Source organism: Rhincodon typus, unplaced genomic scaffold (genome assembly GCF_021869965.1).
Source record: "Rhincodon typus isolate 14 unplaced genomic scaffold, sRhiTyp1.1 hic_rhity00002350, whole genome shotgun sequence".
Classification (NCBI taxonomy): domain Eukaryota; kingdom Metazoa; phylum Chordata; class Chondrichthyes; order Orectolobiformes; family Rhincodontidae; genus Rhincodon; species Rhincodon typus.
The window spans coordinates 10,680-25,000 of record NW_025967988.1 but is presented as its reverse complement, the minus strand read 5'-3'; the positions used below and the strand labels follow the sequence as shown (position 1 = coordinate 25,000).

Here is a 14,321-nt window from a genome sequence, read left to right as displayed (position 1 = left end):
AGCACCAGTCCAAAGTATGCGCTCAGGTTTCAGGAATGGGGTTTGAGTCAATAAATCTGACTCGGAAAAGAACGTTATATTGATCAAAGGCTGACAGATTCTTAAGGAATGGGATAAGCTGCTTTTTAGTTTCCAAACTTGTATGATTGCTGACTTGACCATGATCTAAATGTCAAATAAAATATGCAAACTGCAAAGGTCAGTTTTAAAATTAAAATGTTTTGCACATAGTATAATCATATTAGGAATTTTAATATAACAGAGTAATTAATAAATACAAGGAATATACCCAAGTTACTTTTTATTGGAACTACCAGGAACTACCAACTGAAAATTCCTGAGGAAGACCTGGTTACCTGCCGTGGTATTTGAGGCATCATTGGGTACTGATGTCCATTGTGTCGAGACATTCCAGCCATACGAGCAGCATTTTGTGCCAGTCTCATCTGATGGGCTTGATGAGCCTGGTGGGCCTGAAGTGCAGCACCATTCAAATTTCCTCTGGGCATGGCTTGCATGCTAATCAAACGTGGTGGCTAAGAAGATAACATGAATCAACTTATGCAAGATTTAAAATACTTCGAAGTTAATTGCAGAAATTATAGGTATGGGTACAAACTTCTTTGTCTTGAATGAAAAGCAAATGTTAGCATTATGTTAATTAACTGAAGGCAGGTGGGGGGGGTTAGTACTGGAAACAAACTGTGCCACACCTACAATTTCTGAAATACAATTATCAGCTTTCCAGCTATGCTGAACCTCTGGTCTTTACATCTTCCTGTGCTACCACAACTTCTATAAAATCTTTCAGTGGATGCAATGACGCAACAAATAAAACGGTCAATTATATTTATAAATTCATATTTTACATACTTTTAGGCCTACCTTCTAGACACTTAAATGTTGAAGCCTTTACTCAACCAATGCCAACATAATTCTGCCTGTACAAAGAGTGTAGCAATCAGAAGCCTAATCTATGATTGTTATAATATTCTCCAGCTCAAATAATGACTCTTATGCAAGAAAAAGCAAATACACAAATCTGTTTTTGTTACATCCTTCTCATATTTATAAACAGCTATCCCTCCCTTATCAAGAGGAAAGAATGGACCACATTTTTATAATATGACATATAGTGTACCTGCTGCTGGACCATCTGTGGCCCTGTTGTCCTGGGGTGTTGTCCTACTGGGTGGCTCATCCTCATTTGTTGCATCTGCTGTTGCTTCTGTGCAAACTGCTGCTGCATGTGCTGCAGACGCAACTGTGCAAGATTAATCTGACCCTGAGGTTTTCCCCCAGCCGGCCCCTGGCCTGGGGAAGCGTGCCCAATAACTACATTGGGAGTGTAACCTGGAGGGTTCGGCTTGTTTTCAATCACAAGGTTGCCTAGTTAGAAAATAAAAATCAAATCTTCAGGCTAATTCTTATCTGCATATAATTATGTGCATCATAAGAATTGCCAATACAACATTTGCTGGTGTTAGTTATGAAAGGTACCGTGATTTTTCTAACATTTTCAGTTTGTAACACAAAGCTGTAAAGGTAAACAACATTGATTCTAAAACTGTGGAAGGGTAGCCAGTTCAGGGAAAACGATGACAGGAAAGATTGGCTTGTTAAAGCCACAACACACTTAAATAAATTAAACATTTCAATGAACACATGCCACTAAACAGCTTAGTTTTGATCACTGGAAGTTTAATCTTTCAGTCTATGCTGTATGTAAAACAAACAAACAAAAAATGTGTTGAGACATTTAAATATATGCGCTGAGGGAAGTGGGAAGAAGAAAATCTGAAGTTGAAGGGAAGGAAAGAAAAACAATCATTACTAATCAAGGCTAACATTACATTTACAAAATAATTCATCTTGACAACATCTTACCTAAATTCACCACATTTTTTGCCCAGAATGTAGGATCGCAATGAAAGCGCATCCCACCATTAGCGGCCGGGACTGGGTCACAACGTGCCCGGAGAATGTGTCGCAACTGAAAGGTAATCTGGAAAACAAATCATGGAACAGATTTTACTAGGTTCAGTTTAACCAATCCTTGCCAAGTAAATAACTGCCATTGACCTATGGCTTCTCTGCTCAAAATTGCCATTTTATAATTTTTAATGCTCAAGCTTTGCTGGTGGTAGAGAAGGTCAGGGTTATTTAGTTTACTCAATTATTTTGCTCATCATTTATATCATATTTTCTCATCTGAACTACACAGTTCGCTAACTCAATTCCAGCACTGATGGAGTCACCCGATGTTAAGTCTAAGTAAGTTAAAAATAGATCTTTAACGTGCAGATTTTTAGGGTTTTATTAAAATATTGTTAAGAAGTTGAGAGTCACAAAGTCAAGTACTTTCTAAACAAGCTTGTTTGGGATGTTGTGACGGTACAATGCCTTTAATGGAGATGTGCATTGCCCTGCTTCTCTCGCAGAGGGCTGCTGTAAAGTGGCACCGAGGTGTTTCCTTCAGACAGGCAGCTGGTAATCAGCTTTTGATTTCTTCCTAGGTGTTCCCCCCCCGCCCCCAAAAAAATGAGACAAAAAGAGTCAGAGTTGGCAGGGTCAGGGCTCACACAGATTCAGTAAGGCTTTAGTTTTGCTTTCAGTTAGTGAGAAGTTTCTGCTGGCTGCCAAGCTAAAAGTTTGAGTTCCCGGTTGCTAGCGTGAAGCCTTAAACATGAAGGCTTCCTCTTAAAAACTCAGACGTGGTTGTTTCTTTCTTCTGGACTGGAGAGAAACAGCACTTGAGAACCACAACTGTTTTGCTGAATTGCATTTTTGCCAAAGGGTGCATTTGTGGAATGCTGCCTATACTGGAACAGTTGACGATGTGCGATTAAATAATACTTTGTTTCGGTAAGTATTTCAAAAGATTTAAAGCTTTTCTTTTGTATTTTAATTGTTGTAAGAATGAAGTGTGTTTTGGTTAAAGCCTAGTGGTGGACTAATCGAATCACATCAGGAACACAGCATTTGCCTTCAAATACATATAAACATTGTTGGTGGTGTTGCGCGGTGGCGGGAGAGAGAGAGATCTGGTCTGGTTCATAACAGATGTCAAGACTATTAATTACATATCAGATGAAATAATCGCTTATTCTCATATAATGTCAGTTAAGAGAATAGAAATTATCCAAAACATAGAGACAATGTAATCATAACACAACTGCCGTTTCAAAAGGGGACAGGTTTCTTATCCTAAGTGGTAGCTTTGGCCAACAATCCATTGAGATAACCTTTCCCTCAATTCTTTGTTTAGATTAAGGGTCAGCTATCATTTCTTTCATCCTATTCTGTGAAAAGGGTCTGTGTCAATAAATTTTACATGTCAAGGTGCTTGAAGCATTTCAGGACATTTTACTACATTAAAAGGTGCTTTTGCAGTCAAGAACAGTCGAAGTTAAATACACAACTCTGAGGGAGTTGAACCAGTGTCAAGAACTTTCCACGTGTAAATAAAGGGTGACTTAGTGATGGGATACTGGCCTCTGGAGAGTTATTTCAGTGGCAACACCAGTAAAGCAAGTTCATAAAGAAACTCGTTTGCAACGATCACCTTTGAGTTGGGGTAAAAATTCCTGGCAATGCCATTATTTAGAAAGCTTGACATGTTCGATCTTACCAAAGACTGGGCCACGCATGTGGAAAGAATGTTATTATTTTTCCAGGCAAATGACATTGGGGCAGATGAGAAGCAATGAGTAATTCTCCTGACAGCTTGTGGACCCGCAGCTTTTCAGTTGTTAGAAGCCTAACTTTCCCTGAGGCACCAGATACTAAAACCTTTCAAGAGTTGACAGATTTAGCAAAGGCATAATTAGGACCCCAAGCCTCCTCTAATTCTGCGACACTATCGTTTTCACTCGGCAAATCGAAGTCTGGGGAATCCATATCCGGATTTTTGGCTAGGTTAAGACAAATGGCAAAGGCACGTGACTTTGGTTTAACTCTTAATGAGATGCTAAGAGACCAGTTGGTATATGGGATTAATGATGTAACCATGCAAAAACATCTACCAGCTGACGCCCAACTGGACTTCAAACAGGCACTACAACTGAATTTATCATGGGAAAGTGGGGCCGTTTCAGTGATCACAAGACCAGTCTTTAACTAAATATGCCCCGGACTCAGTTACACGTCAACTATGCAGGTCCTTTCATAGGTTCAATGTTCTTAGGCACTGTAGATGCTCATTAAATGTGGCTGGACATGCACAGAGTTCATGCGTGAAACACAGGAACGATGCTAGAAATGGCACCAGGGATGCCAGTGCAGGAAGCCAGACTCCTCCAAGTGAGAGAGGCAGTTTATGACAAGGGACCAAGTTTGGTGTAGGAACCACAGAAATTACCCTACATGGGTAAGAGGCCTGGTTGCCGCAACGTCAGGACCAGTTACATATAAAGCTCGGGTAGGAGCAACAATCTTGAAGAAGCGTGTGTACCAAATGAAAGCCGCGAGCTCTCAAAACGTGTCCTGCTCCTCAGAACAGTCAGAAAGGCTGTTGGAACCCATTAGTTCTCCCTTTCCATCAAGTATCAAAGAGACATCAAACTGAGATGGACATGGTGGATCTTGCCACATTGACACCTCTGCCACCAGAAGAGTTAATTTCTCCCAAGACGCAAGCCCCTGTACATTACATACCGCTAAAACGACCCAGCAAGCACTACAAGAAAAAGGACCAGCTTATGTCCTCAGACTCACATGGGGAGGATTGTACTGATTGTAACAAGGTCAGTCAAGTGGACATCATAGAATGGGTTCCCTGATTGGGGCTGTTAATCTGGTCTAAACAAGGAGCCCTGGCTGACAGATATAAACAGGAGTGTCAGAGGCTCTGATCATTCAGAGAGCTGGCTCTGAGGGAGCTGGACCAGTGTCAAGGACTTGCCACATGGAATTAATTAAAACTAGGTGATGGGATACTGGTCTCTGTGCAGTTATTTCAGAGGGGTCTGGACAAGGTGGATAGGGAGAAACTGTTGCCACTTGTAAACAGATTGAGAGGTAGAGGGTACAATTTTCAATTTTTTTGTAAAAAAGTCAAATATGTGGCAAATGCTTTCTCACAATTCAATTAGGGTCTGGAATACATTGCCTGAAAGTGGAGGAAGCAGGTTCAAATAAGACATTCAAGAGGGCATTAGATGTATAATTAAACAGAAACAATGTTTGGGGTTGCAGGGAAAAGTAAGGAAGGAGGTCAAAGTTAAGTTAAAATGTTCAGAAAGCCACTGCCAACTCCATGAACCAAATGGCCTCCCCTGTATTACACTTTTGTGATTCTGGATATTTTCTAATCAATCCATTCAGAAATGTTATTACATACCTATGGAGCAGGTGGGACATGAACCTGGCCTCCTGGTTCAGAAGTAGGGACAGTACCACTGATCCACAAAGGGGAAGCGACAGCCTAGTGGTATTATTGCTGGACTGTTAATCCAGAGACCCTGGTTTGAATCCTGACACAGCCGATGATGGAATTTGAATTCAATAAAAACCTGGAATTTAGAATCTAATGCCAACCATGAATCCATCAGTAAAAAAGACAAACAGTCTAGTTCACTAATGTCTTTAGGGAAGGAAACTGCCATCCTTACCTGCTCTGGCCTCCATGTGACTCCAGACCAACAGCAATGTGGTTGACTCATAACTGCCCTCTGGGCAATTAGGGATGGGCAATAAATGCTAGGCTAGTCAATGACACCCTTATCCCGTGAATGAATAAAAAAGCATTTTGAAGCATTACGATCCTATGGAAGTATGTATTCTATCAAGTGACAATTTCTATTGTTTCAATGAATTACTGTTCAGAAAAAAAGGTATTTATAGCCTTGGTGAAGTCATCCCATGTAAGACTAAGTCTCAGTTTGAATAATCATGCAAATACTGCACATGAAGTCAATGTTGGAGAGATGGATGCAAATATTGGCTCTGTGCCTGGTCAGATTTCCCGAAGGTGCCTAACTCTGTTCTCCTAAAAATGTCAAGAGGGCTTAACGACAGGGATTTCTCAATCTTGGAATGTCCAAGGTTGTTTTCCCACTTCTTCCACCTTACCCCTCCCCAGCCCCATCGAATGTGTTTGCAAATTGATTTTCTAATTGCAATTAAGTTACAATTAATCTAGTAATCCTCCATGCAAACTGCATGATCAACTCAGCAAATGTGAGCTCTGATAAGCATAGTCTATGTCGATTTTGCAACACTTTGCAACAACTTTGGTATTAGGGCTTTGGGTCCTGCCATAAGATGTTGCACATTAGATTTCATGGTCAGCAAAGATGGAATGTTTCTAGTGACTTTATTTAATACTAGGTTACTGAAGTCCTGCAATCATCAAGTGGTGTAAGATCAACTGTCTTGTCGGCTTCAGTCTTCATTATTAGATTAACCCTCACGCTCTTTCCAAAATCTGAAAGTGAGCTTACAAAACACGGAGTTTGCTTTTGGTTGATTTTATCATCCAGCATACTGTTATCCCAAGATAGCAAAACCTCTGTACTGAATGGGGTATATTGTTAATTGAGATGATGGGTCTTGAGGTACACTGCCAGGGGAGGCCTGGGTCTCTGCCTACAACGAACTTGTCAGGTCTAAGTGTTCAAAATGTGGTCTGAACTAAGTAATTTTAGGGATATGACATTTGAATCAACAGCAACACCTTAAAAAACAAGCAAACAAGCAGCCAGAATATTTCAAAGGTCCTGATGTAGTATTTGAACCAGTCCAGGTGTTACGACATTCTAGCTGTTATTTAGGAAATTCCGACTCCGCATTTAGTTAAATAACACCCAGTACGAATAAATGGCAGTCCAATAGATTATCGTACGAAAAATTTCATATCCGTCAAAAGCCACTGGTAACTTTAACCTCAGACAGGGATACAAGCTACATTTTCCAGACATAAAAAGTGTGACTGCCTTACCAATCGCTTGCTGTAAAGTAGTGCTGTGCTGCTTCCACTGGAAATGGCCCACTTTGCAAAGTTCATTACGTGCTCCACCTGCCTGGCAAGACTGGTAACATCCTGCTGCTGTTGCAGTAATTTTATTTGCCTTTCTTTTGTCACATTCTGTAGAAAAAGGAGGGAAGACCAAAGTGGAGTAAGAGTTACGAGCACTAGGATATGACCACTATGCAGGCATTTACTATATCATACCTCCAGCTGCTGCAAAAGATTCTTGCCCTTTTTGTTGATTTCATTAATGAGCGTGAAGATGGCAACTTTAATATCATGCTCAACCTTTTTGTTCGTATCGGTTACTTCGTTTAACCTATTAATAAAACATAAGTAAACAAATGTAATCCAATAAAGATATTTTACAAAATCCAATTCAAATAGAGAATCTTGATCTTCTTTTCTTCACCAATGCCTCAGAAAAGTGATGTTTATGTACCCTGAACTATTTACAATTTAAATTTTATTTACTAACTTTATAGTAAAATGCTGAAGGTGTGGATATAAAACAAAATTTGACATGGAGCCATGCAAGAAACGGTTAGGGCAGGTGATTAAAAGAGTCAAAGAGAAGTTTTGAAGAGTGCCTAAAAAATGAATAGAAGAGCAGACACTTCAGGGAATCTTAGTGTTCATGCTTGGTAGTTGAAGGCATGGCTGCTAATGGATCTGCAATTAAAATTGAATCAACAAGCCAGAAGGAAGAACTGGAAGAGTGTAGAAATATTCTGACCCAAGTTTCAAATCCTTAGCTCATCATACCTTAGCTCTGCAAGTTTCAGTGTTACAACCACCCCCCCACCCCAATGTTTCTCCTCCACCAATCCTATGCCATTTTCTCAATTTTATTTAAACTTTGCCATATCTTGCTTAACATTTCCCCATGTCAAAAACAACTCTGGCCAATGGATATTCAAGATTTCACTCGGACAGCTCGTGACAAAAAGTCTGATATTTATTTCTCTTGTTATGAACCTAGCTGATGGCAATAATTTACAAGTCATATCCCAGAGTGAAGTCTGGCTTTCCAGATCATAAGTCTTGCTTTTTTCCAATTTGTCATGCTCAGTTACTGAACATATTTGCAAGAGGTTGCCGATGTATTTTTAATAGAATAAGTTCATTACACAATAGGAAAAAAATTATAGCATAAGTTGGAATTATTATATCATGAACAGCGAAAGGAAGAAACAGTCTTCTCCTCAGCAATATCCTCTACAGATAACTCTAAAGAAACATCACTTATTTCACCAGTTCATTCTTTATTCCACTGACGAGGTCACCGCTGTGTCCTTTCAGCAAACGTTTACACATTAGGATATGATTCTTCCCAATATTCTGGCTAACTCACTGGCTGTTCTCATCAGGCTCCAAAGAAAAGCATAGTAATCAAACTAACTGGAAAAAGCCCAATGAGGATGCTAGAAATCACATCTGTTGGTAAGGAACCTTTCTTCAGAACTGAACTTGCTTTCGGCCTCCTTCCTTTCCGAAATTACAAAAGCTCAACTTAGTAAACACTTCACCTATGAGTCACTAGGATGCTTATTTAGGAATTTAACTCTTTTTTTATGGTAATATTGTTTTAATCCACTACTTGAATTAGTCTTTTTTTAAAAAAGGGCCAGAAGCCCCCAAGTCACCTTCGCAGAAATGAAAACCAAAAACCTATTTATCACAACTTCAGAACACTTGCTCCCAAGCATGTTATAAACCATTAAACTCTTTCTGCTCTGTACTAAAGCAATATGATACTGTTAAAGGAAAGTGTGACCTTTGAGAAGGAATATTTTAGATAATAGCTTGGTTAATACTGTATTTCCTTGTTGGCAAACTTAATAGATGGTAAATGTTGGCACTACCCAAATATATTAAAGAAAATTTTTGGCAGAATGTTACACACATCTTACTGAACTCTAAAAGAAATGGATTCAAAAGTTGCCTGTTTTCACTAATATGCAGACAGAACCTGTTTTCCCCCCAGTTGCTCAGTACAATTATCTAGGGAAAAAAAAATAACTTCAGTCTAAAACGTGGGCTGTGCAGATTCAGCTAATCTTATTGACACAGGCAGTAGGATTCTAAAACTGAACTTTGTGTATTTCGAAAGGCAATAAATTGATGGGGTTGTTAAACAATGGTATTCTGCTAGAAACTTGCATGAAACACAAATCAAAAATAGGTCCGAGTTTGCCTGTGATTGCTCACCCTTCCTAGGGCTGAAGAACCTGCAGGCACACAAAGGTCATACATGAATGCAATACTGCAAGACAACAAAACATTTCATGTGCTGAAGCAATTAAGACTCCAGAAATGGCCACCTTCTGAAGATTGCAAAATCCTTGTAAAGACAACTGGGTCAAAATCCAATGAAGCACATAGTGTGGCATTCAAATCAAAATCATTTTAAGTTGTACTAGACCCATATTAAGGGTAACATGAAACATGAACAGCACCAGTTTTCTCACCATCTTAGATCCCAAACACTCCCAAGTGAAACAGCAATTTACAGGCACTCCATTTAGTTTAGTATATTACATTCATTATTCGCCACATGGTTCATTCTACAGAGGGAAGACCAAACATAGAACTAATGACCACTTCACAAGTTATTTCCAGTCTGCAACCAGGACTCTGAGCTTCCTGTCACTTGCTACCATACTTCTCCAAATTGTTTCCAGGCAGACTCCTCTGTCCATGGTTTGCTAGTGTTCCAATGAAATCCAACGCAATTTCAAGTATCAGAAATTCATCTTTCATCGGAGCATTCTACAACCTTCTAGATCCAGTACGGAGTTTGGCAACTTGATCATAACCACTGCCTTCATCTTGTTTTATACTTTGTTCTGCTTTATTCTCCAGCTTGTATTTTTGTTTATCCGTTCATGTTGCATTCAGACAGTTACTATATAAAGCCAGTGATGACTAATCTGGATATAACTTTTATTTCTTTACTATATCAATTGCCACTTACTTTGGTTTTTGCATCATAAAATCTTAGTTGCTCTCTCGTGCTTTCCACCCTATCACAGACTTGTTTTTCCTGTCGCTTCACCTCTGCTGGCATAAAAACTTGTCTGATAGAAGTCATTTACTTTAAACAATAACTATCTTTCTCCATGGATGCTACTTGATTTGCTGGGTATTTGCTATGTTTTGTGCTTTCATTACAGGATTTCTATACTGTAATTTACAACTGTAAAAATAGAAGTTTTTTTACTATTTGGAGACGAGTTAAAGGTATGAAACATTATTGAATTACTAATGAGTTTTAATGTGCACAGTCCAAAAATATGCTGTAGCTGTGCGTTTGTCACGGAGGATCCAAGCATACAATCAATTTGGCTGGAAATAAAGAACATAAAGGGTACAACTGAATTGCAAGATGTAGTCCATTCACCGCCAACTAGTGGCGAAGATGAAGAAGAACAAACATGCAGGGAAATTACAGCAATGCCAACATTATAGAACCACTACAAATGACGTACTTTAATTAACCATACAGACTACAATGCTTGTAGTGTATGGAACAGCAAGGGAAAAGAAATGATACGCCGCTGGACATAAAATTAAGTAGGCAAGAGTATCAAGTGCCAGTTGGGGAACATTTAGGAGGTAGTGATCATTGTATCACAAGGTTCAGGGTGATGGTGAAGAACAACATGCAACAATCCAGAATGAGAATCAATTTGGCTGATAGTACACTTTATGGGACAAAAAAATAAACAAGGATGGTCAGGAACAAGAGCTTGGCAGGAAAAACAGTAAATGAACAAGAGGCTACCATCAAAAAAGGAGGTGGTTTAGGTACATTCATGGTATATTTCCTCAAATGGGAAGGGTGGCATCAACCATCCCAAAGCTCCCTGGATGAGAAAGGAGAGTGATAAGTGTTGGGTTGAAAATAATATTTAGAGCCAACAGGAATATCAAAGGTTCAGCAGCAAAGTGAAAGCACAAATAAGAAAAGCAAAGAGGAATTATGAGATAAGACTGGTAGCCAACATAAAGAGGTGGCCCAAAGTCTTCTATGGTCACGTAAATAGTGAAAGGGTGGTAAAAGGAGTAGAGTTTATTAGGGACCAAAAAAAAAGATTTACACCTGCTGACAGGGAACATGGTTGAGATGTTAAATGAATACTTTACACCTGTCTTTATCCAAAAGAGAGATGTTGGCAAGGCCATGGTGAAGTGCAGAAATGTTGTGTAGAATGTTGGTACATAAACACTGACATGGAACCAGGACCAGATGAAACGTGCCCAAGGATTTTGAAGTGAGAGCGTGTGTAACTTACAGGGGCACTGGCTACAATCTTTCAGTTTTCCCTAGACTCAGGAGGTGTCAGAAGACTAGAAAATTGCAAATATTACAGCCTTGTTCAAGAAAAGTTGTAAGGATAAGCCAGCAACTACAAACATGCAGTTTAGCTTCAGAGGTGGAGAAGCTTCTAGAGACAATTATGTGCAATAGAATGAGTAGTTGCATGGAAGATGGGTTGATTAGCATGTGTCAGTGCAGATTTATAAAAAGGAAATCATGCTGAACCAACTTGGGAGTTTTTCTTGAAAAGGTAACAGGAAAGGTCAACGAGTGTAGTGTTTTTAATGTGGTGTACATGAACTTTCAGAAAGCATCTGATACAGTGCCATACAGACTCAAGATAATTGATGTCATTGAATAAAAGGGTTAGTAGAAACACGGATACAAAATTGGCTCAGTGATGGGAAACGTAGGCCAATGGATATTTTTCAGGCTGGAGGAAGGTTTGAAGTGGAGTTCCCTAGGGCGGGAGATATTAGGCCCCTCGTTTTTCCTGATGTGTATTAAATGACCTAGATGTTGGCACATAGGAGGCAATCAAAGTTTGCAGATAACACAAAACTAGGAAGAACTGAAAACTGTGCGAAGGATTGTGTAGAACTCCAGAAGGACATACGTAAGTTGGTGGAGTGAGCAGATGAGTTTTTAATGTACAGAAGTGAGGCAATTCACTTTGGTAGGAAGAACACTGAAGGACAACTTAAAATAGGGAACACAATTCTAAAGGAGTACAGGGACCTGGATGAACATGCGTATAAATCATTTAAAATGTCAGGACAGATAAAAAGAAAGAGAAGTAAAGCATACATTATTCTCAATTTTATTAACAGGACTTGGAGAACAAGGTGATGCTGAACTTGAATAAGACGTTTGTTAGGCCTCAGCTAGAGTTTTGTGTACACTTCTAGGCACTATATTATAGGAAAGATGTGAATACATTAGAGTGAGCACAGAAGTTTACAAGAATATCCACAACCCTGGAACCATTTAGCTATGAGGACAGATTGAAGAAGTTGGGACTGTTCTCCTTGGAGAAGGCTAAGAGATGACCTGATGGAGGTTTTTAAAATCATGAATTGGATGGATAGAATAACTAGGGAGAAACTAGAGAGGGCATAGATTTATAATGGTCTGCAGAAGAAACAAGTGTGAAGTGAGGAAGAACATTTTCACTCAGTGAGTAGTTAAGGTATAGAATGCATTGCCTGGAAGTGTGAAGGAGGCAGGTCAATTGAGGCATTCAAGAGGTCATTAAATGATTTGGATTGAAATAATGTGCAAGGGTATGAGGGAAAAGCAGGAGACTGGTATTAGATAGTGATGTTCATTTAACAAGCCAGCAAAAGCCCAAGGGGCCAAATGACCATCATCTGTGCCCTAACACTTCTGTGAATCTATGAAGTTTGATAAGCTTTAGACTGTACTCAAACAAGCATGAAAGACTAAAAAAAAATTTTTAACTTTTTATTTAAAGAGCAAGATAGAGGGGTACAGGGGAATGGCATCTCTGACGGTCATTTAGCTCAGCTTGGAAAAAGAAACTGTAAGGGAGAAATATAGATGGATTTAAAGAAAAGCTAGATTGGCAAACGGTAAGGAAATTGAGGGTTGTGCTGACAAAGTTACATGAGCAAGGGTGGGAAGTTTAAATGGAGCACATGCTGGATGTATATTCAATGAATCCAAATATATATTTCTCACAACAGTGCTTGCAAGCATAGAAAAACCCCCAAGCATCATGCTAAAGATAAACTGAATAAAGCATTAGCTCAAGTCTGAAATGTGAATAATATGTGATTTGAGAAAGAGTCACTAATCCAGGAAACTTAAGCACTTACAACTTAACAGCAATTTTAAGAAAAAAATCTGGATCCAATCACGGACCAACATGACAACAATTGGGGGTAGTCCTGCATGCTCCATTTTAAAATTGCTGAAACTTATTCTAACAGTATCAAGTTCCATAAGCACTAACTGAAAATAAAAATAAAATTAGGATTTCCATCTCACTAAGTTGAACATACCTATTCTGCACTTGACTAGCTGCATACTGCACGTAATTCTTCTTTTCTTGAAGCTTGGCCATTAAAGTCTCAATAATAACTTTTTGGTTTTGAAATGCTTCTTCTAAAAATTGATACCTGTAAAGCAAAACAAAAGTGAACTTTACACAAATAAATCACTTGTGAAAACAGTCTTGTTTATTTCTCACAAAGCCTGACTTCAGGTCAGAAAAATGGAACAGCAAATTCCTAAACTGCTTAGTTTATATCACTCTTGCAAGCTACCCCATGTAAGGGCTAGTACTGGCAACAACTCAAACATCCGCTTTCAATGTTTATACTTTTGTTTGTTTTAATGGGAAAAATAAATTCTAGCTGTGTAAGGAAGTACTTAGTTATGCTGTGACTGAACCACATTAAGAATAGGTTTACATTTATAATGGAACTTTCATACATAAAAAGTGCTTCACAGCTAGCAATGTAAATCATTTCATAATGTAAGCAAACCCAACACCAATTTGCACACAGCAAGTTTGTACAAGCAAGCAAGATAAATTATCAGAGAATCTTTCTTCGGGGCTTTGGTGAAGGGATAAAAGTTGACCGAGATATTGGAAGAGCCACCTTTCACTTCAAATAGCGCAACACGATTTTTTTAATGCATATACACATCTGCCCAAAAGAACAAACTGGACTTTGGTCAAACATGCCATTTGAAAGATAACACTAAAACTTCAATGGTGCAATGCAGTGAAGAGGTATGCGTTCAAAAAACGTAAATGCCTGTAAATACAACTGAATACCCACCTAATAAACATTTGGCAGATACTTGTCCTGTAAGAAATCAGTTATTAAATCAACCTACAGCTATTCTTAAAAAAAAATTAATTCCATATATTGTCACTTGTCCCTATGTTCAGTGAAAAGTGGATAATGTTGCCATGTTCTAGCGCCATCTTGGATTACAGAATAAATTGCATAAGTGGTAATTACTGAATAAATTAATCTTTCTAATATCTCAAAC

The 14,321-nt window shown here is 38.8% G+C and overlaps 1 protein-coding gene across 1 annotated transcript; it reads right to left on the bottom strand.

Annotated features, from left to right (window-relative positions):
- Positions 1-356: 356 nt before the first annotated feature.
- On the bottom strand, positions 357-13,435 carry LOC109912871 (E3 ubiquitin-protein ligase TRIM33; the record flags this gene model as incomplete). Its single annotated transcript, XM_048593122.1, has 6 exons — positions 357-536; positions 1,142-1,389; positions 1,888-2,005; positions 6,941-7,087; positions 7,175-7,289; positions 13,319-13,435. Coding segments are annotated over 6 exons (925 nt in total), but the record flags the coding sequence as incomplete, so codon positions are not given.
- Positions 13,436-14,321: the final 886 nt, after the last annotated feature.